Source organism: Rhincodon typus, chromosome 4 (assembly GCF_021869965.1).
Source record: "Rhincodon typus isolate 14 chromosome 4, sRhiTyp1.1, whole genome shotgun sequence".
NCBI classification, from domain to species: domain Eukaryota; kingdom Metazoa; phylum Chordata; class Chondrichthyes; order Orectolobiformes; family Rhincodontidae; genus Rhincodon; species Rhincodon typus.
This window is the reverse complement of record NC_063335.1, coordinates 74273469-74294901: the sequence shown is the minus strand read 5'-3', so window position 1 is coordinate 74294901 and position 21433 is coordinate 74273469. Positions and strand designations below refer to the sequence as shown.

Here is a 21433-nt window from a genome sequence, read left to right as displayed (position 1 = left end):
GACCCTTCTTCAGAAAATGAAGAAGGGTCTAGGCCCAAAACGTCAGCCTTCTGCTCCTCTGATGCTGCTTGGCCTGCTGTGTTCATGCAGCTCTACATCTTGTTATCTTCCATCCAAGGGCTCTATTTACACGGCTCGCTGCTGCAGAAAGGTGGCCAACATCATCAAAGATCCATCACACCCTGGTAATGACCTCCTACAACCTCTTTGGTCAGGTAGAACATTCAGAAGCTTGAATACTCGCATGAGCAGGTTCAGGAACAGTTTCTTTCCAGCCGTTATCAGACTGTTGAATGGACTCTAGCCTCAAATAATGTAACCTGCAATGTAACCTGTACGCCTCTAAGTCTTTTTGATCTGTACATCCTTTGCTTGCTGTGATCTGCCTGTGCCGCTCGTAAACAAAGCTTTTCAGTGTATTTCGGTACAGGTGACCATAAAATCAATCAATCAGGGTGATGGTGAGTTAACCTACCAGTCTGTCTGGTATAGGTACACCTACAGTGCTATTAGGAAATCAGTTCCAGGATTTTGATCCAGTGACAGTGATATACAGGATTTATATAAGGAACAGTAAATGTACAGGATTTCTAAGTCTGGATAGCATATGGCATTCAGGGGAATTTGGAGGCTCTAGTTTTCTGTAAGGCCGCTGCACTCATTTTTTTTAAGTGATAGAGGTTATGCTTTTAGCTGGCGCTGTCAAAAGGACCCTTGGTGAGTTCCTGCAGTGCATTTTGTATTTGGCACACTGCTGCTGCAACACACTACTTGTAGAGGTAATTTTTAGGATGGTGGATGGATTGTTGATCATGTAAGTTGCTTTGTCAGGTTGCTGTTGAGCTTTTTGAGTGTTTTTAGAGCTGCATTCATACAGGAAAGTGGAGAGTATTCCATCACAGTCCTGCTGGTCAGGGGTCGAATGGTCAGAAGGTAAGTTATACATTGAAGGATTCCGAACATCTGACCCACTGTATCGATGCATTATTCATATGGGTGATCCAGTTAATTTTCTGGTCAGTGATCAACGTCAGGATGTTAATGAATAGGAATTCAGTGATGGTGATACTGTTGAACGACAAGAGATGGTGGTTTGGATTTCTCTTAGTAGGTACAGTCGTTGACTGGCAGATGTATGCTATTTGGGTCTTACCAACCAAGCATGAACATTGTTCAAGTGCATGTGGACAAGGTTTCAGTATTTGAGGAGTTGCAAATGGTACTGAATTCTGCAATATCAGTGAACCTTCCAACACCTAACCTTATAATGGAGATATGGTTAGTGATGAAGTGGCTGAAAATGGTTGGGTCCAGGGCAGTACCCTGAGGAGCTTCTACAGTAATGTCCAAGGGGCTGAGATGATTATATCCAACAACAGTTATCTTCCTTTCTGTTTTCCTGTCTAAATTATTCCAAGCAGTGGTGAGCTCTCTCCCTGATTCCCATTGACTGCAGTTTTGGTCCGGCTTTTTGATGCAGTCTTGATGTCGAGGACGTTCAGCCTCACCTAACCTTTTGAATTCAGTTCTTTTCTCCTTGTTTCATTCAAGGCTGTAGTGGCATCTGGTGCTATATTACATATGGCTTATAAATTCAAGTTGTTATTGAAACAGAAGACAAGAAACACATACTGTGTGAAGGTCTTGTCACTAAGGCACAAGGCAGAAGGTAAAAATATGGAGGTATTTCAGACAGCAACCCCATAAGGCCATCCTGGTATAAAAGACTGAGTTATGAGAAAGGACAAAAGGAACTTAAGCTTTTCAACCTTGAAAGGAGCAATTGAAATATGATCTCGTAAAAAGCATTTATGACACTATAAACTGTGTAGAAAAAGCAAATCTGGAAACACTATTTCAAAATAAGCCAGGACAATAGGTGAAGAAGACTGGTGTTTTTTATGTAAAATACATTGTGACAGAAAAGTCAACATCTATTAAATTCAGATGTGAGGGAATGTGGATGTTTTATGACTTTTCCCAATAAAGATGTACACAACTTGAACCAGTTGACAATAGTTATAGTTAATAATTCGATGCAGAATATAGGAGTCAAGTATTTGCTTCCTTCTGTTAATATTTGTTAATTCCGTGCTCCAATTTGTTGCACTAATTAAACTATTTGTTCTAACAGACGACTACAGTGAAGAAGAGGAAGTGCATTCTATGGGTTACAAGAGGTTTGGTGAGTACCAACTACTAATAAGGTTTTCAAGACTTAAAAGAACCTTTTGCTAAAGGTTTCATAATTTCATATAAAGGAACATCATTGAATTTATAACAGAGTCTGTACCAGAACAGATGTTTTGAGATGAGGAAAGAAATCTTCATTGGAATAAATCTAGTAAAATTTCCTGTTATGTCAGATATATCTGGAGAAGGTAGAAATTAAGTTACAAGTGATTTAGGGGGTATCACTGGATGACACATTTAATTCTGAATGAATTCTGTGAAACTGTTCAAGTTTATAAAAATATTCTATTTAAAAGCAAGTACTTTCAGTCCAATTATGTTTCAGAGTTCAGTACACCTCACAAAAGTGGATTGTCTGGAAGCTAAGATTTTACATTCTGTATTCAATTCTCTTTCCTGTGGCAACTTTTGACCGGAAGGAGCACAGTAAGGAAAATTTGTAATGCCTTTAAAACTTTTGTGGAATCTGTATTTGTTCTTAAACCTGTCTGAAAAGGACTTTTGAGCATTTGCATCAATTGTAAAGGGATAAATTGTAACTTTCTTAGATATTAGAAAACATTGGTCTATGTGACCTGGCAACTTGGAAGCAATACCAACAGGAAGCAATTTAAGGCCAAAAACCAAATGCACAAAACAGAGAGTTGCAGCAGAGGGGAGAACAGTCTACAGAGCCATATGGGCAGGTTAAGTGAATGCGCAAAATATTGGTAGAAGGAATATTATGTGGGAAAATGTGATGTTATGCACTTTGGCAAGAAGAATAGAAGAGTTGAATATTAGTTAAATGGAGAAAGACTGCAGACAGCTGTAGTACAGAGGGAATTGGGGTGTTTTATTGCATAAATCACAAAAAAAAGCTACCATCCAAATTCAGTGGGTAAAAGAGAAGCCAAATGGAAGATTTCCCTTTATTTTGAAAGGAATAGAATATAAAAATGCGGAAATCTTGCTAAAACTATCCAAGAAATTGGTCACACCACAGCCAGAATGCTGTGAACAGTTCTGATCCCCTAATCTAGGGAAAGATATATTGGCATTGGAGGCAGTCCAGAGAAGGGTCTAGATTGATCCTGGGTATGGAGTGATTTCTTAATGAGAAGAGATTAATTAGGTTGGACTATACTCATTGGAATTTAGAAGAATGAGAGCAGACCTAATTGAAACTTACATCTTAGGGGGCTTGATAGAGTTGTCTCCCCTTGTGGGAGAGTCTAGGACCAGAGGGTGTAATTTCAAAGTTAGGAGTTGACTATTTAAGACAGGGATGAGAAGGAATTTCTTCCATCTAAGGGTGGTGAATCTGTGGAATTCTTTAATGCAGAGAGCTTTTAAGGTTGTATATTCAAGGCTGAGATAGACCGATAGTTAGTAAGGGAATCAAGGGTTATGGAAAATGCAGGAAAACAGAGTTGAAGAGTATTAGATCAGCTATGATCTCATCGAAATGCAGAGCAGTAGGGCAAAGGAAGCAGGGCCCAAATCCACCCCACCTGGAAAGGAATCATGTTTAGGCATTGATCTGTCCCGCACTAATCAACAAAGCTAACTGGCGCCATGACGAACCTGACTTGTTATGGCAATGTACACATTTGTATGCAAGTTGTATGGATTGTTATGGTAGGGGGCTCCAATTTCTTTATATCACATGGCTGACTAGAAATCTCTCCTGCAATTACCTCCCGCAATTGGAATATATCAGAAGGATTTACAAGTTGAATGCACAACCTGTTTAGCCTTGTTCTGAATACACCTTCCTTGGTCATCAAATCTTGGAGTGGGACTTGAAACTGGAGCTACTGGCTTAGAGATTGACATTACCACTGCACCAAAAGGCCTGCAGTGTTGTGCTAGTCCTTTTGATACAAGTATTTTCTTTATTAGCTCAATAGTGTGATATTTTCATCAGATTTAGTTTTCTAGGCACATAGCAAACATGCAGGCATTAGTCACCTCAGGCTAACCTAGTGAATGGAAAGGTCCTTCAGAAGATCAACTTGGCTTCATGAACTTCCCTAGATAGGAAGGTCTTCTCTCAGAATTGTCCACGTTTTTTTTGTTTGAATTTTAGAAATATGCTTTTTACAATAATGCATCGTTTGTGTTTCTCTCTAAAGTGGAGGCCTACACGATTTGTTCGCATTAATTTCAATTGCCATAGCATTTTGGTTCTCATTTTGATTGCTGCAGGACAGTTACTTGAGAAACAGCTTGCTACTGATGGTGACACAATACATATTAGACCATCCATTTATTGTATGACTGCTCTACTTTTGGACATGTCATTTGACAGAACAGCATCCACAATCCCGGCCAGTTCCAGACGCAACCCATCCCAACCTGCCAGAAAGCCCATGCCAGGCATGCTGATATCTGATCCCATTTTTCAATTCAGCTGCCTCTCATCTGTCAAGAATTTGGCTGGAAGTTTCTTTGGAGAAGTTTCCTGGAAGTTTCCTTCATGTTCCAATACTGCAGCTTCGCCCAAAGTTTAGCTGAAAACATATTTACACAAATACACTTTTCCGTTAAAGTTACTTTGGTGGAGCAAGAGGAATTTCAAAGAGGTTTCAATGGTTATAGATAGAGTCCAAACTGTGAAGAGTTTTCTTGAATGCAGTTGAAACAAAGTCATCCATAATAGTGGTGTCTATATCTAGTTAACATTATCAGGTGTTAAATAAATCAATTCAGAATTCTGAAAGCAGTAATATCAGGACTGAATTGCAATTTTCACAATTCCCAGACTAGTGTTAATGCTAAATGTGCAAAACGTTTGGAAAACACATGAACTTCATATTGAAGCAAGCTTGTATTATTAAATTCAAAATCCAAAAGAACAGTAATTCTACGAGTGCTATAAGTATTATCTGCACTTCTTTCAATATTGACTGTGGTAACTGAAAAATAATGAAACATGCAACCAATGATGAGGTTGAGGTTTCCAAATCTCAGTTTATTTTTATTGGAGTGTCTTAGCAGTATGGTGAAAATGCAGTCCAGGAAAAACATCAGAATGAAAAAGAAATTCAGATTGTTTTTGGAAAATTTACGATTGTCACAAGTGACAGGAATGTTTACTCTAGATCATCGAGATTTCACTGGTGTTGCCTGCATATGAAGCTAAGATCAAAGGTGGTTATATAATGTGGATTCAAACTTCAGTGAGTTCTTCCCTTACTATGTTTGACTCTAAAGCGCTCATTTCTAAATTTTGCAGTTGCAACATTTGTCTCACCACTGGGAACACAGAAGAATTTGGGACTTGAGTTGCATAATTAGGGATTGTATGACTAATAGCTGGAAAAATTATGCACAAAATCAAAATACTGCTTGTACTGGAAATCTGAAATAAAAAAAACAACAGAAATGCTGGAAACATTCAGCAAGTCAAGGCAATATTTTGGAGAGCATAACATTTGAGGTTGATGACTAGCAGTTGTGAGGAAAGGTCATTGACCTACAATGCTAACACTTGCTGTCTTCTCAGATACTGGCAGACTCACTGAATGCTTCCAGAATTTTCCATTTTTGCTCTATGTACAGCACACCTCTGAATTTCTGAGTTATACTCTACATAAGAAGCACCAATTCAGGAATCTATCCTTTAAATGGATTCTTTTGAGATATAAAGGATTTTTGTTTCACTGAAAATGTAATTAAATTTCAGCTGGCGACTAATTTATAGTTTGCTTCCAAAATGCAAAACATATAAATTGTGGTCAGAGGTTGGTTTTGGTCAGAATAATGCGAACAAAAACCTTCCGTTCAGTCATTAAAATTTGCGTAGTGGTGAAAATTGGTGAGAGGCTGTTGTGCATATGTTTCATTCAAAACCACCAGCATTGCTATATGGCAATCTGTAAGTTCCTGAGGACAATGTAGACTCCAATGTATGCTTATCTGTTTCCTGCTTTTGTTATTACTGCTGACTTGTAACTTTATATTTCGTAGATTTAGGTAAAAATGATATTGCTCCCATTTCTTGTTACAGCTGTTTCAGCATGTCAGAGACTATTTCTTGGGTTTCCTGTGCTTGGGTGTAAAGGAGCACAGAAAAAAGCATTTAAATTATTAATCAACTGGGACAGAGATTGCGTTACATTGAAGGTAAGTGTGTTTGTGGGTAATGATAGGCCCATGTGATTACCTAGACTGGTTTCAATTGGCTGAGGCAATTGAAGGGCTATTTTGGAGAGTTTTTTTTTCCCCTTATGGTCCCTGGATTTTGTCTCTGCATTTTTTGTTTTGCTTTGAATAGGATATTACATAGATGAAGAAAGAGTGAGAATAGTGCTTAGTCATGATGCTTACCTTGATATTGGCAAGCTTCAGGGTCTGTGGGTCCTTGCTGGCTCATCAGTTTTGTCTGTTCATATAAGAGCATAACAGCATTAGAAGTAGGGGCAGGAGAATGCTATTCAGTTCCTCAAGCCTAACTTATCATTCTGTACAATGTCGGCTGATCCGCCTCATGCCTCATCTCCTCTTTTGTGCGAGTTTGTCACAGTCCTGAATGCCTCAATATTTCAAGAAAAAGTTATGTACCTCCTGTTAAAGCACTTTCAGTGATCTACCCTCCACAACTCTGGCATAGAGAATCCCAGGCATTCACTGAATGCATGCCACCTTATTGTGTAACTATGTACTCTATTCCAGATTGTCCCACTAGTGGGAACGTCTTTGCACATCTACCCTATTGAGTCCCCCCAGAATCGTGTATGTTATATAAGTCATAAATATTCAGACGCCTTCCAGGAACCAAATATTTGAAAAAGAAGTTTAAAGTCTACAGTATTTGGACCAGCATTTTGAGCTGGATTTCATGGGAAGCTGGATTCTCCAAGCCTCTGCCCTCCTGACTAAAAAGCCAGTTGCCAGCCTGCTCACCAAAACTCTAGGTTCTTGTGCTGGGAATAGTAAGACTCCAGCCTAGTCTGGGAGAAAGTCCCAGTCCAAGGAGCTGCAGGCTGGCATCTGCTGAGACTGCAGGAAATCATCCAAAAGAAGATAGATGGAGCCTGGCCTAAGTATGTCTGGGAGTTTGAATGGCAGATCCCAATGAGTGAGGAATTGGCCCAGTGGAAAAGCACGGGAACCTTGGCTTTAGAAGCTGAGGGCAGGGATTAAAGTATAGTCTTGATGTGGGTGCCTCCATTGGACATAGATGATTCCACAAAGGAGGTACCCCATACTTCGTATCCAACAGTATTCTGTTGCCTGTCTTTCCTTGCCGCATGTAAAATAGTGTAAGGAGCAGAATGAGGCCCTTATATGACAATGAATTGGACATTAAAGACCTTCAAAGGCCACAGGGCAGATGGGAAATGGTTCTGAGGGATGGAAGAAGGTGGTGGGAAGGTCACCTACTTTATTTATGACCTTTATTTACCAGTAGTTGGCCTGTAATATCTAGCTTGTACTCTCTTCATCATTGTCTCCCCTTCTTATCCCCTAAGAGAAAGTTGACTTTGTTCACTCTACTATCATTTTGAAAACATCCATTAGATCTCTTCTTCATTTCTGCTTCAGTTGAAATAGTCTCAGTGCCTTGAGTTATTTTCCGAATAATAGTTTCACATCCCTAATCAATCTATGCCACAAACTCTGGTTTTGCTGTACTGGCTTACATTTATCAATTTTTTTTGCAGTGCTTTAAAGTGTTGTTCCATGCTTAGACCTCTAGCTTCCAGCAGCTTCTGCAGTTTGCTTGCTTTTCTCTAAGTGTACATTAGGTTTGCCTAATAAGCAAAATGACCTTCAATTGTAAGTAGACATTTCCTATGGCGGCCTGGTTTTTGAATGTCCATGCAGTGCACAAGTGCATCAGTTATGAATCGGAGTCACTGACCAGATAGTGGTTAGCTGATATCACTTGTGGGCCTGTAACCATTGTCCATTTGGATTGTGAGTCAGATGGAGGTTTCAGACTGAAATGAAGCAAAAGAAAGGCAGGATACCAAGTATTTTCAAGATATTAAGAATTAACCTACAAGACTCTATACAATAGTTCTGCATGCTAAGGAAATACAATCTCCTTAATGCATGGGGCATTGTTGATACAGTGCATCCACAAAGCAATGTAAGTTCAGTCAGTGGCATCCAGTACCCCAAGCCTGTGATCTTAGTGAAGCCACGTAATTATTTCACCAGTTTGCTTGTGACAAGCAAATGAAATGTGGTTAGCTCTATTGAATTGAGACCGTTCCTTGAACAGATGACAAACTACGAGTTTGCAAATTATTTCAACTCCATCCTGGAAGGAGCCAATAATACATAAATGTTCACCACCAAAATCACCTTCACTGCTCCTTGTATTGTGATCCTTGTCCTACTCGGATATTGTAATGGGAGCTGCAAAAGCTGGCAGATTTCAATAAGGACACTAGCACTGAAGCATAGGATGGGCAAAGCGATAGCATAGTGGTAAATCACTGGACTATTAATCTAGAGAAAGGCAAAGTTCTGGGGATCTGAGTTTGAATCCCATCACACAGATGATTTGAAATCACTAAAAAACTGCAATTAAAAATCTAACAATAACTATGAAACAAGGCAAACCGCTCAAAAGTCTCAATAGTGGCATGATACAAGACAGACTTCCTGGCATTGACCTAGGCACAGGAAGTGACAATGGCAAACACAGCCCTGACAGCCCTACAAAGTCGTCTTTACCAAATATGGGGATTAGTGCCGAAATTGGGAGAGACGTCTCACAGACTAATCAAGCAATAGCATGACATAGTCATACTCATGGATTCATACCATCTTAGAAAATGCAATCTGGATTCGCACTGGCAGGACAGTCCCAGCAGAATTAGTGGCACAGTGGTATACAGTCAGAAGGGAGTTGCACTTGGCGTCCTCAACATTAACTCGCGACCCCATATGACATCAAGCCTCATGACATCAAGTGAAAAATGGGCAAATAAACCTAACGCTGATTACCACATGCTGCCCTCTCCTCAGCTGAGGAATCAGTTCTCTTCCATGTTCAATACCACTTAACAATAGGGGAGGCGATGGCCTAGCACTATTATCACTGGACTGTTAATCCAGAGACCCAGACAATGTTCTGGGGATCCAATTTCGAATCCCGCCAAGGCAGATGGTGGATTTGAATTCAACAAATATCTGGAATTGAGAGTCTAATGATGACCGTGAATCCATTGTCGATTGTTGGAAAAACCCATCTGTTTCACTAATACCCTTTAGGGAAGGAAACTGCCATCCTCACCTGGTCTGGCCTAAAATGTGACTCCAGACCCACAGCAATGTGGTTGACTCTTAACTGCCCTCTGAGCAATTACGGATAATAAATGCTGCCTAGCCAGTGATGCCCTCATCCCGTAAATGAGTAAAGGAAAAAAAAAAATTAAGGGTGGCAAGAGGGCAGAATGTACACTGTATGGAAGACTTCAATGTCTACCACCAAGAGTGGCTGGGCAGCAGTACCACTGATCGAGCTGGTTGGGTCTAAGGACACAGTTGCTAGACTGGGTCTGCAGCAGGTGGTGAGGGGAACAACAAGAGGGAAAATCATGCTTGACCACATCCTCACAAATCTGCCTTCTGTAGAGCAACATTCAATAACATTATCCATAACAGTGACCACACATAGTTATTGTGCAGACCAAGTCCCATCTTCAAGTTGATAATGCCTTCCATCAAGTTGTGTGACCCTATCGCTGTGCAAAATGGGGCAGACTTCAAACAGATCTAGCAATGCAAGACTGAGCATGCATGAGGCACTATGGGCCATCAGCAGCAGAATCGTACTCCAGCACAATCCGTAATCTAATGGCCCAGCACATCCCCCACCCTACCATTACCATCAAGCTTGGGATCATCAATGGTTCAATGAAGCATGCAGAAGGACATGCCAGGAGCAGCGCCAGGCATACCTAAAACTGAGTTGTCTACTTGTGAAGCTACAAAACAGGACTACTTGCATGCCAAACAGCAAAAGCAGAAATAGATAGACAGAGCTAAATGATTCCACAACCAATGGATCAAGTCAATGCTCTGTAGGCCTAATTGCATTCAATCATGAATAGTAGTGGACAATGGAATGACTTATTAGGTGAAGAGGCTCAACATCCTCCATGGTGAGGGAGACCAGTTCATCAGTGCAAAGTTAAGGCTGAAGCATTTGCAACAATCTCCAGACAGAAGTGGTCAGCAGATGGTCCATCTTGGCCTCCTCCAAAGGTTTCCAGCATCACTGATACCAGTCCTCAGCCAGTTCGATTCACTCCACATGATATCAAGAAACTGTTGGAGGCACTGGATACTGCAAAGGCTGTAAGCGTTAACAACATTCTGGCAAGAATATTGAAGACATGTTCTCTAGAACTTGATGTCCCTCTAGCCAAGCTGTTCAAGTACAACTAGAACACATGCATTTATCCAATAATGCGGAAAATTCCCCAGGTATGTCCTCTACACAAAACGCAGGACAAGTCCAACCTAGCCAATTACCGATGCATCAATCTACTCTTAAGTCATCAATAAAGTGATGGAAGGTGTCACTAACAGTGTTGTCAAGGAGCTCTTATTTTGCAATAATTTGCCTAATTTGTGTTCTGTCATAACCATTCAGCTTCTGACCTCGTTACAGCCTGGCTCAAACATGGACAAAAGAGCTGGATTCCAGAGGTCAGGAGAGAGTGACTGACCTTGACATCAAGGCCACTTTTGACAGAATATAGTGTCAAGGAGCCCGAACAAAACTGGAATAGATTGAAATCAGAGGGAGATCTCTCTGCTTTTTGGAGTTAAACCTGGCAGGAAAGAAGGTGGTTGTAGCTATTGGAGATCGGTCATCTCAGTTCTAGAACATCTCTGAAGGAGTTCCTCAGGGAAATGTCCTCAGCACAACCATCGTCAGCTGCTTCAACAGTGACCTTGCCTTCATCAATGAAGTCAGAAGTGGGGATGGGTGCAATTTTGAGCACCATTCCCAGATCCTTAAATACTGAAGCAGTCCATGTCCAAAAGCAGAAAGATCAGGTCAGTATCCAGGTTTTGGGCTAAAAATTGACAAGTGATTTGTGAGTTAAGAACATAAGAACTAGGAGCAGGAGTAGGCCATCTGGCCCCTCGAGCCTGCCCCCACCATTTAATAAGATCATGGCTGATCTTTGAGACTCAGCTCCACTTACCTGCCCACTTACCATAACCCTTAATTCCTTTACTGGTCAAAAATTTATCTAGCCTTGCCTTAAAAACATTCAGTGAGGTAGCTTCAACCACTTCACTGGGCAGGGAATTCCACAGATTCACCCTTTGGGTGAAGAAGTTCCTCCTGACCTCAGTCCTGCATCTGCTTCCCTTTATTTTGAGGCGATGCCCTCTAGGCCTAGTTTCACCTGCTAGCGGAAACAACCTCCCTACCTCCACCTTATCTATTCCCTTCATAATCTTATATGTTTCTATAAGATCTCCCCTCATTCTTCTGAATTCCAATGAGTATAAGCCCAGTCTACTCAGTCTCTCCTCATAATCCAACCCTCTCAACTCTGGAATCAACTGAGTGAATCTCCTCTGCACCCCCTCCACAGTTCCCTCACAATTACCAGGGAATAACCATCTTCAACAAGAGAGAATCTAACCATTGTCCCTTGACATTCAATGACATTACCATTACTCAGTCCTCTACGATCAATAGTAGAGCATTGACTTGATCCATTGGTTGTGGAATCATTTAGCTCTGTCTATCGATTATTGTTGACCAGGAACTGAACTGGATTCGCCATATGAATACTGTGGCTACAAGAGGATGCCAGAAGCTAGGAATCCTGCGCCGAGTAACTCATCTCCTGGCTTTCCAAAACCTGTCCATCTTCTCCAAGGCACAAGCCAGAAATGTGAAAGAACACGGCCCTCCCTTCCTGGAGGAGAAGAGCTGCAACAACACTTAGAAAGCTTGCCACTGTCCAGGATAAAGCAACCCACTTGATTGCAACCACATCCACATACAGCCAATCCCTTCACACCAATGCTGAATAGCAACAGTGTGTACCATTTAGAAGATGCACTACAAAAATTTACCAAGGCTCCTTCCAAATCCACAACCATTACCATCTGGAAGGACAACAGCAGCAGATACATGGGAATACCACTACCTAGAACTTGTACTCACTATCCTGACTTAGAAATATACCATTGTTCCTTCAATGTCACTGAGTCAAATTTCTGAAACCCCCACCCTCCTCTGCCTACACGAAATGGACTGCAGTCCAAGAACGCAGCTCACCACCTTTTCAAGATCAACAAGAGAATGGGCAATAAATACTGGCCCAGAGACATCCCATGAATGAATAACGATCACAAATGCAATGTAGCATGAACTAGTTCTAAATCCTATAACAACTTTGGCCTGACAATCAACATGAAGAAAAGATAAGTAACATTCCAAACCAACCGAGAAAAGCCTTAGCTTGAGTTTAAGGCCTCGGTCTTTGCTGTATTATCGATGAAACAAGAATTGCCTAAGGAAGTGTAACGTTTGGCAGTCTTTGAACATAATCTGGGAATGAATTGGAGTGGTCTACTTTCAATAGGATTGGTTCTACCCACTCTACTGTATGGGTGAGAGACTTGGACTGTGTGCCAGGATCACACCAAGATGTTCTACCACTTTCTTTGAAACTGCCTTCAGAAGCTTCTGTTGATTAGGTGACAGGACAAAGTACCAGTCACTAAATTCACCCAAGCTGGTATGCCAAGCACACTCAGAGTGTCTTCACCCAGCACAACCAAATAAAAATTATTCTGGCCTCCTGTTAAATCAAGTGCACATCAGAGACAGAGAATACCAGGGAAGGGGAGTGGGGAGGGATACCCTGAGCTAGCAACTTGCCCAGTATTTAATTGTCTGTGGCACCCTGTCCTATTTGTAGTAAAGCCTTTCAGAACGTATTTCAATTTAGTTCATCTGTTCACTGTTTGCACTGTGGTTTTCTCCACATTAGGTAGATCAACCATAGTCTGAGTGACTGCTTTTTATGGAACAATGTTTAATACACATCCTGTCCCTTGTCATTTAAATTCTGTACCATATTCACACTTTGATCATTCTGTCCTTGCTCTGCTGTAGCATTCCAGTGAAATTCAATGAAAGCTTAAGAAACAGCACCTCGTTTTTGACCAGGTAGCTTACAGCCTTTCGGATTCAACGTTTGTCAGTTTTGCTTGATTATTGTTTTTCTTCTTTTTTAATCTTGCTCTTTAAACAACTACATTTCTGCTTTTCATATTTCTCCTTGACACAACTTGTGTTTCTTTACTTGTCCAAGTCCCATTCTCTTTGGGCTTGCACCATGAAATGTTTTGTTATTGAACCTGTCCTGCCCTTTGTCCTGTCACAGAGCTTTAGCAGGCTGAATTTAACTAGTCTATGGCTCGACTTATTGTAGCCAGTGAGATAATTCATATTGTGAATTAACTCTACTTGTGCTTCATAATACTGCCCAATTCCTGAATTTCTTTCTGGCCAGTCTCCAAATTCTTCCAATTAAAATAATTTAAGATGTGACAAACCGACTGGAAGGAAAGTAAATGTGTTTGAGCTTGATGGAGCATGAAAACTTGAGCAAATTGATTTTGTTCTTAGAATTTGGTATGTATAAACTTTAAGTCATCCAAGAACTTGAATCTCTGCAGAGGTATCCTTTCTTGTATTCATGTGAAGAGTCAAAAAGGAATTGGTGAATTATTATCAAATTATAGACAGCTGTTTGCTGTTAACTTCTGGCTAATACCATAGTCCAGGTAATTAGCACCAAATTGAGAGTGGGGCTTTTAAATACTTTTTATTAAATCTAGACCTGGATTATAGATCAAGCAGTCATTCTTTAATGTACCATGTCAGCTGGTGCCTTAATATTATGTGCAACATCAGAAAATTCTTAAATTATTAGCACACTGGTCCTATGATAATACAAAATCAACACAAATCGATCATATAATTTTAAATTTGAAGATTGATCTATGCAAGGCCAAAATCAAAAGTATGAAGTCTCAGACTCAGACTTTTCTAAAAGTCATGTTGGATGTTATAGTAAGATGCATTTCTTTAGTGAGTGGTCTTTGACCATAGCATAAAATACAATAGAAAATGTTAAGAATCAATTTTTTTACAGCAATCTTGAAGCTGCAATCACAATGGCTGTAGTGATTGAAATAAGGTCAGCCAGATAGACAGAATAGAATATGTGTTCCCTGATTGGGGCTGTTACCCTGGTCCAATCAGGGAGCCCTGGCTGACAGATACAAACAGGAGTGTCAGAGGTTCTGTAGACCTGCAGAGCTTGCTCTGAGGAAGCCAGAGCAGTGTCAAATATTATGCATGTGTAAATAGAGGATAACTTGGTAACAGGATACTAGCCTCTCTGGAGCTATTTTAGTGCCCACAAGAAAAAACAAATATGCTCTTGAAGAAATTTGCCAGCAACCGTCATCTTTGAGTTGGGGTAAGCGTTTCTGGCATCATGCCGTTATTTGGGAAGGTTGGCTCATTCGATCCTGTGGAAGATTGGGCCCAGTATGTGGAAAAAATATTTTTTTTTCAAGAGAAAATGACATTGAGGCAGATGAAAAACAATGAGTAATTCTCTTGATGGTTTTTGGACCCGCAGCATTTTTGGTTATTAGGAACCTCATTGAGTATATCTGTGAATGAAAGCTAATTCTATTCTAAATCAGAATCAATCACAATAAACATCTGGTTAAATGGTCACCCAGCTCTAATGGAGATTGATACCAGTGCAGCTGTACCAGTGATTACAGAACCAGTCTTTAACAAAATTCACTTTGGACTCCAACCCTTTAGTTTGCGTAAGATCTCGGCTACACTGAGAACCTATACAGAGGAACCTTTACAGATTAAAGGTACAACTTCGGTTCCGTCTCTTATGAGAAGCAGCTGTTTCAGTTACTACCAATTGTAGCAAAAGGCTCGGGCCAAGCATGATGGGATGAAATTGGTTGAGAAAGATTCACTTTGTTCTATTTTGTTCTAATAGAACATTGTTCTATTAAAAAGTGGCTACCTGAGTGAAGTCCTAATTAAATACCCGGAGGTTTTTCAGGAAGGTCTAGGGACTATCAGAGGAGCTAAAACCACCGTGCATGTTGAGCAGGAAACAATTCTGTGATTCTGCAAGGTCCACCCTGTGTCATTTGCCTTACGGGCCAAAGTAGAGCCAGAAATTAGGAGGCTGGAAAGTGAAGGAATCACAAAACCAGTACAGTTTGCAGAATGGGTAGAATCAATCATGCCAATTGTGATGCCTGACAGATTGGTTTGCCATTGTAGGGCTTTTAAACAAACAGTAAACTGTTTCTCACAACTGGATAAATACCCAATCCCCCGCATAGAGGATTTATTCTCAAAGCTGGCAGTGGGGCTGTCCTTCATGAAGCTGGACATGAGCATTGCAGTTAGATGAGAATTCCCAGAAGTATGCTACTGTTAATACCCATAAGGGTTTCTACCTGTATACGAGACTGCCATTTGGGGTATCATCACCCTGTGCCATTTTCAGTAGAGCACTTAGAGAACTTGGACATAGTCCTTAAATGTTTCGCCAAGCTCGGCATATGCCTTAGAAAGGAAGAATGTGTATTCCAGGCACCGCAAGTGACCTACCTGGGCTACAAAGTCGACAAGACTGTGTTACACCCGTTGGAAGATAAAGTGAGAGCATTTGAAGTTGTCCTGGCTTCTATGTCTGTACTAGAACTTAAGTCCTTCCTTGGATTGGTGAATTATTACGGAAGGTTCATACATAACCTGGCCTCCATCCTGACACCCTTGCATCTGCTATTGAATTAGGGTCAGCCTTGGAAACGGTCTGTTTAGGGAAGCAGCTATCATTGTTTATGAAAATCGCCCTGCATGGGTACAGGGCATGGTCAACTTGAGGTCAGGTCCCGTGAAGTGCATAGTCCAAGTAGGTGAGGTGCTCCTGAACAAGCACGTGGACCACGTGAAAGCTGCAACCTTGCAAACGGGCCAAGGGCAAATATAGCCGGCCCCTTAGAGCAGCTGGAAAGGCTGCTGGAACCCTTGGGGTCTCCCTCTCTGTCTAGCATCGAAGAAACCTCGGTGTCTGAGATGTACACGGCATATCTTGCTGCCTCGAAGCCTTTACCACCTGAAGAAGAGGCGTCTTGGTGTCTCCACAATGCCCAAGAATGTTTAAAAAATAACTGTTATACACGTATTTGGAAAATTAACTGCAGAAGATTTCAAATTGCAAAACAAAGCAGAGAAAGCTTTTCATTTTAGTTTAGTAACTTATTCAGCAAATCTTAAAAATTCTTATCGCGAGAAAGACATCTGTTAGTCATCAGTATCAACTGTTGGCTTACAATAACAAGTGAGAGCTTAAGGAGGTTTGATATCAAACATGTTTGTGAAATATAATTTACCCATGGGAAGATAAAGTCAACGCATAACTTCCTATGGATGAAAGCAATATATGCAGAGTACTCATCAAAAAAACAGGTTCAGGAGCACAGTTATTAATGGCTTTATTCAAAAGAGCACGTATTCATTGTCTAGATTGAATTAATAAAAACTGAATGGATTTTACGAAAGATTACTTGTTAGGAAGACAATGTTTTTGACCAAATATTTTGGTTTATGGCTTTGACATGTCCCCTTAGCAGCTCAATCAATGACTTAGTACGCATTTCTGGGGAAATCATGACTGTTTGTTTCAGGAGGTTGAGGTGCTCATAAGGTTAAATACCTCAGGGACAGGAAGTGTGTACAAGTGAAACAGATATGGGGATTCAGAAGGCAGTACCGGAGGAGTCTCAGCCCAAGTGTATGAGGATTTTGCAGCCATTAAGCCCAGTTAAGAACATTTAAGGCTGAGATGGACAGATTTTTAATCATTAAGGGAATCAAGGATTATGGGGATAAAGTGGATTTGAGAACAATTAGATTAGTCATGATCTCATTGAGTAACAGATCAGACTTGATGGACTGAATGGCCTACTTCTACTCCCATCTTTTATAGTCTTACAGGGACGAAATCAGAGACTGCAAGGAGGATGAGGAAAGTTACTACACCACCATGGTATGGCAAACTGTTCAAGTTGTGGCCTTAAAAAGGAATGTTGTAATATTAGGTGGCAGTATGATTAGGGGGATAGATATTGTTCTCTGCAGCTGAAAGCATGAGTCCCAGAGGCAGAATTGTCTGTCAGCTGCCTGGCTGGAGAGGAACTTTGAGTGGGAGAGGAAGGATACAGTTGTCATGGCCGATATATATACCAACAGCATAGAGAGGATAAAGAAAGAGGCTCTGCTGAGGAATAACAGCAAGGGACTAAATTAACAAACAAAATCATAAATGTAATGACCTCTGGATTATTACCCAAGGGACAGGTAAATCAGCTTTGGATAATTAATCAGAGTTGAATTCATTGATGAAAGATGTGAGAGAGAAATAGGTTTCTATTTTGGCACTACACCTTTTCCAAAAGCCTCAGAAACCAACTGTTTTTCAGGAGGATATTTTTGGTTTTTAGGTACAAGGCAGTAAATAGATTTGCAGCTAAATAATTCAGAACAGTTATTATCTCCTGTGATAGCTGCATTCAACTATATTGATCCCATTGTGTACATATGTGTGTATAAATAACTATTCGCAGTGGAGAAGAATCAGGTACAAAATGATCTCCAGAAAACTTGCATTTACCAGGTTGTACTTCGGTCCGCTATAGGTTCATTCGGACACTTTAGAAAAAAGCTTCACTTAACTTAAAACATTGGTTAGGCCACAGCTAGAGTATTGTGTTTTTTTTTCCTTTATTCATTAACAGAACGAGGGCACCGCTGGCTAGGCAGCATTTATTGCCCATCCCGAATTGCCCAGAGGGCAGTTTGGAGTCAACCACATTGCTGTGGGTCTGGAGTCACATGAGTGCCAGACCAGGTAAGGATGGCAGTTTCCTTCCCTAAAGGACATTAGTGAACCAGGTGGGTTTTTCCAACAATGGGTTGTTGGTCATCATTAGATTCTTAATTTCAGATACTTTATTGAATTCAAATTTCACCGTCTGCCGTGGCGGAATCCATACTATCAGAAGGATGTGATAGCCCTGGAGATGATGTCGAGGAGATTTATCAGGATGTTGCCTGGACTGGAAAGTTTCAGTTATGAAGAGAAATTTGACAGATGGGTTGTTTTCCTTAGAGCAGAGGAAATTGAAACCTTGATTGAGATGTATAAAATTATGAGGGGCATAGATCGAGTAGACAAGAAGAAACTCTTGCCCCAGATGAAGGGATCAACAAGCAAGGGACATAGATTAAGGTAAGGGGCTGGAGCTTTAGAGGGGATGTGAGGGAAACCTTTTACATCCTAAGGGTGGTGGGAATCTAGAACTCACTGCCCATAAGGGTGGCGGAAACAGAAACCCTCATTACATTTAAGAAGTATTTAAATGTGGACTTGAAATGCCAAGGCATAGGAGGCCAAGGGCCAAGTGCTGGAAAAGGGAGATTAGAATATTTAGGTGATTGTTTTTCGACCAGCATAGGCTCAACAGGCTGAAAGGCCTTTTTCTGTCCTGTCCATCTCCATGATGCTGTGACTCTAAACCGAACGGACCTAAAAGCAAAGTATTTTTCCAAAGGCCTGATTGGACCCAAATAGCCCTGTAGACAGACTGAGTTTGGGCCCTTTAATTAACGTATTCTTCCCAGGGCCTGGAATCAGCCTGTGTACAGGTCTGTGCAGGTCTGCTTTCAAAAAGACCTTCAGTGTTAGGCATTCACGATTTTCAGACATGTGGATAAATGATAGCTGACCTGTACTTCGGTAAGAGGCGGCTATACTTTTGGGGTGGAGTTCACTTGAACCACATTGTGACCGGTGTCCTTGTAAATAACTGGGCTGTCAAGAGGACTTTGAACTAAATAATCCAATGAGAACATTCAAGAAAAAAAGTGAAAGGTCAAGACAATTGTTCAAGAGAGCGAAAACGACAGCCAGAGTGTGACAGGAAAGGACAGAGTATGCAAACATCAAAGTGCAGCAACTAATAACATTGACAAATATGATAAAAAGACAACATTGTAGACTCTATACCTGAAAACATAGTGCATTTGTAATGCACTTGGGTTTGCAGGCAGGTTATCCATAAAATGCCTTCTGCACCTTTTCTGTGCCCATCTGCTCCGTCCTACTGCCAATGCAAGTTTATGAGTATTGTTTGAGATGTTAGGACCCCATCCACTCTTGTGCCAATTGAGATTTTCAAGGGCCATTACTTATTTCACAAGCAGAAAGCTGAGGCCAGCAATGACAAAAGCCAGCAGGTTATGCTGTTTGGGTTTTGGGCTGTAAAGGTAAGGTATTTCCTATGTCAAACAGACCCTCAGCCCATTAACTCCCTCACTGGAACCTGGCAGCCTGACCCCATCGATCAAATTGCCCATACTTATATTGTATCCGGCTCAGTGAATGGTCAATGCTGGGCCTGCATATGGTCCCAACAGTGGCTATCACACCCGCTGGTGCTACTGGGAATAAAGAGCTGCTATCATTCAACTGAGGGCAGAAATCATGCCTTTAAATAATTGGATGTTAAATTGTTGTGGGCATGTAACTGGATGGGAATGGAAAATACACCTACTTTTGCATCATCTACTATGATGCTTGTGAAGGGGAAATTGGTTTGAGCAATCTATTGTTCCTTGAGCAGGTAACACATTCTGTAGGTAAAGGGGAGCCAGTGGATGTACTATATTTCTATTCCCAGAAGACATTTAATAATATGACACATGAAAGATTATTGCAGAAAATAAAGAGAGGAGGGCAGGGCAACATATTGGCATAGATAGAAGATTAAGTGGCTAAAAGGAAGCAGTGAATAAATATAAGTGGATATTTTTTAGGGTGGCAAGATTTAACAAGTGGTGTGCCCCAGGTATTGGTTTTGTGATCTTAACTGTCTATAAATTAAATAAATGACTTAGATAATGTAGTGGAAGGTATGGTTGCCAAGTTGCTGACGACACAAAGAAAGGAAAGAAAGTAAGTTGTGGAGAGAAAATAGGAAGAGTTCAGTAAAAAATAGATAGGTTAAATGAGTAGGCAAAGATATGGCAATTCAAGTATAACGTGGGAAAACGTGAAACTGTTCATTTTCACAACAAAAATAAGAAAGAACTGTGTTATCTAAATGGTGAGTGATTGCAGAGCTCTGAGTTGTAGTGGGATCTGTCTGACCCGCTGCATGTATTGTAAAACATTGGTATGCAGCAGAGTAATTAAGAAAGCTAGTAATATTTTATCATTTATCACAAGGAGACTTGAATACAAAAATAGAGAGATTATACCTCAATTAAACTGGGCACTGGTGAGACCCCATCTGTAGTAGCCTAAGTCAGAAGTCACACAACACCAGGTTCTAGTCCAACAGGTTTATTTGAAATCACAGGCTTTCAGAGCGCTGCTCCTTCATCAGGTGTAGCCTACAGTATTGGTCACCTTATTTAAGGAAGGATCTAAATGTATTGGAGGCAGTTTTAGAAAAGGTTTACCAGACTAATAGGTGAAATGGGTGGCTTGCCTTATGAGGACAGGTTGGACTGGCTAAGCTTGTATCCACTGAAGTTTAGAAGAATAGGGGGTGACTCATTAAAATATATAAAACCCTGAAAGTCTTGACTGGGTAGATGTGTCGAGGATGTTTCATCTAATAGGAGAATCTAGAACTAAGTGTCACTGTTTGAAAATCAAGGCCAACCATTTAAAACAGAGATGAGGTGTTTCTTTGCTCTCAGAGGATAGAAAATCTTTGGAATTCATTTCTTGAAATGTGGGTAGAATCAGAGACCTTGAATATTTTTGAGGCAGCGGTGGATAGGCCTTTGTCAAGCAATGGGGTGAAAGGAGTATAGATTTGAGATTACAATCAGTTCAGACATGATCTAATTGAATGGTGGAGCAGGCTTAAAGATCTGAATGACTTACTCCTACTCCTAGCCCTAATTCATAAATTTGTAAGTTCAAATGTACTGCATCTGCTGACTGGACATAGCATCCAGCTCATTTAGTTTCAGAGAATTGGGTATGTAACTGGTGTCTTCAATATATCATTTTCATTCATTCATGTGATATGGATGTTGCTGGCTAGACCAGCATTTATTGTCCATCCCACATTGACCTGGTGAAGGTACCAGTGAACAGCCTTCTTGAACCAATGCAGT

The 21433-nt window shown here is 40.8% G+C and overlaps 1 protein-coding gene across 1 annotated transcript in view; it reads left to right on the top strand.

Annotated features, from left to right (window-relative positions):
* colec12 (collectin sub-family member 12) overlaps nucleotides 1-21433 on the top strand; it is a 190774-nt gene that overhangs the window by 14460 nt on the left and 154881 nt on the right. Inside the window, exon 2 of the mRNA XM_048596315.1 lies at nucleotides 2135-2185. Within this exon, the coding sequence (XP_048452272.1) occupies nucleotides 2135-2185 (51 nt within the window). The remainder of the gene's footprint in view (nucleotides 1-2134; nucleotides 2186-21433) is intronic.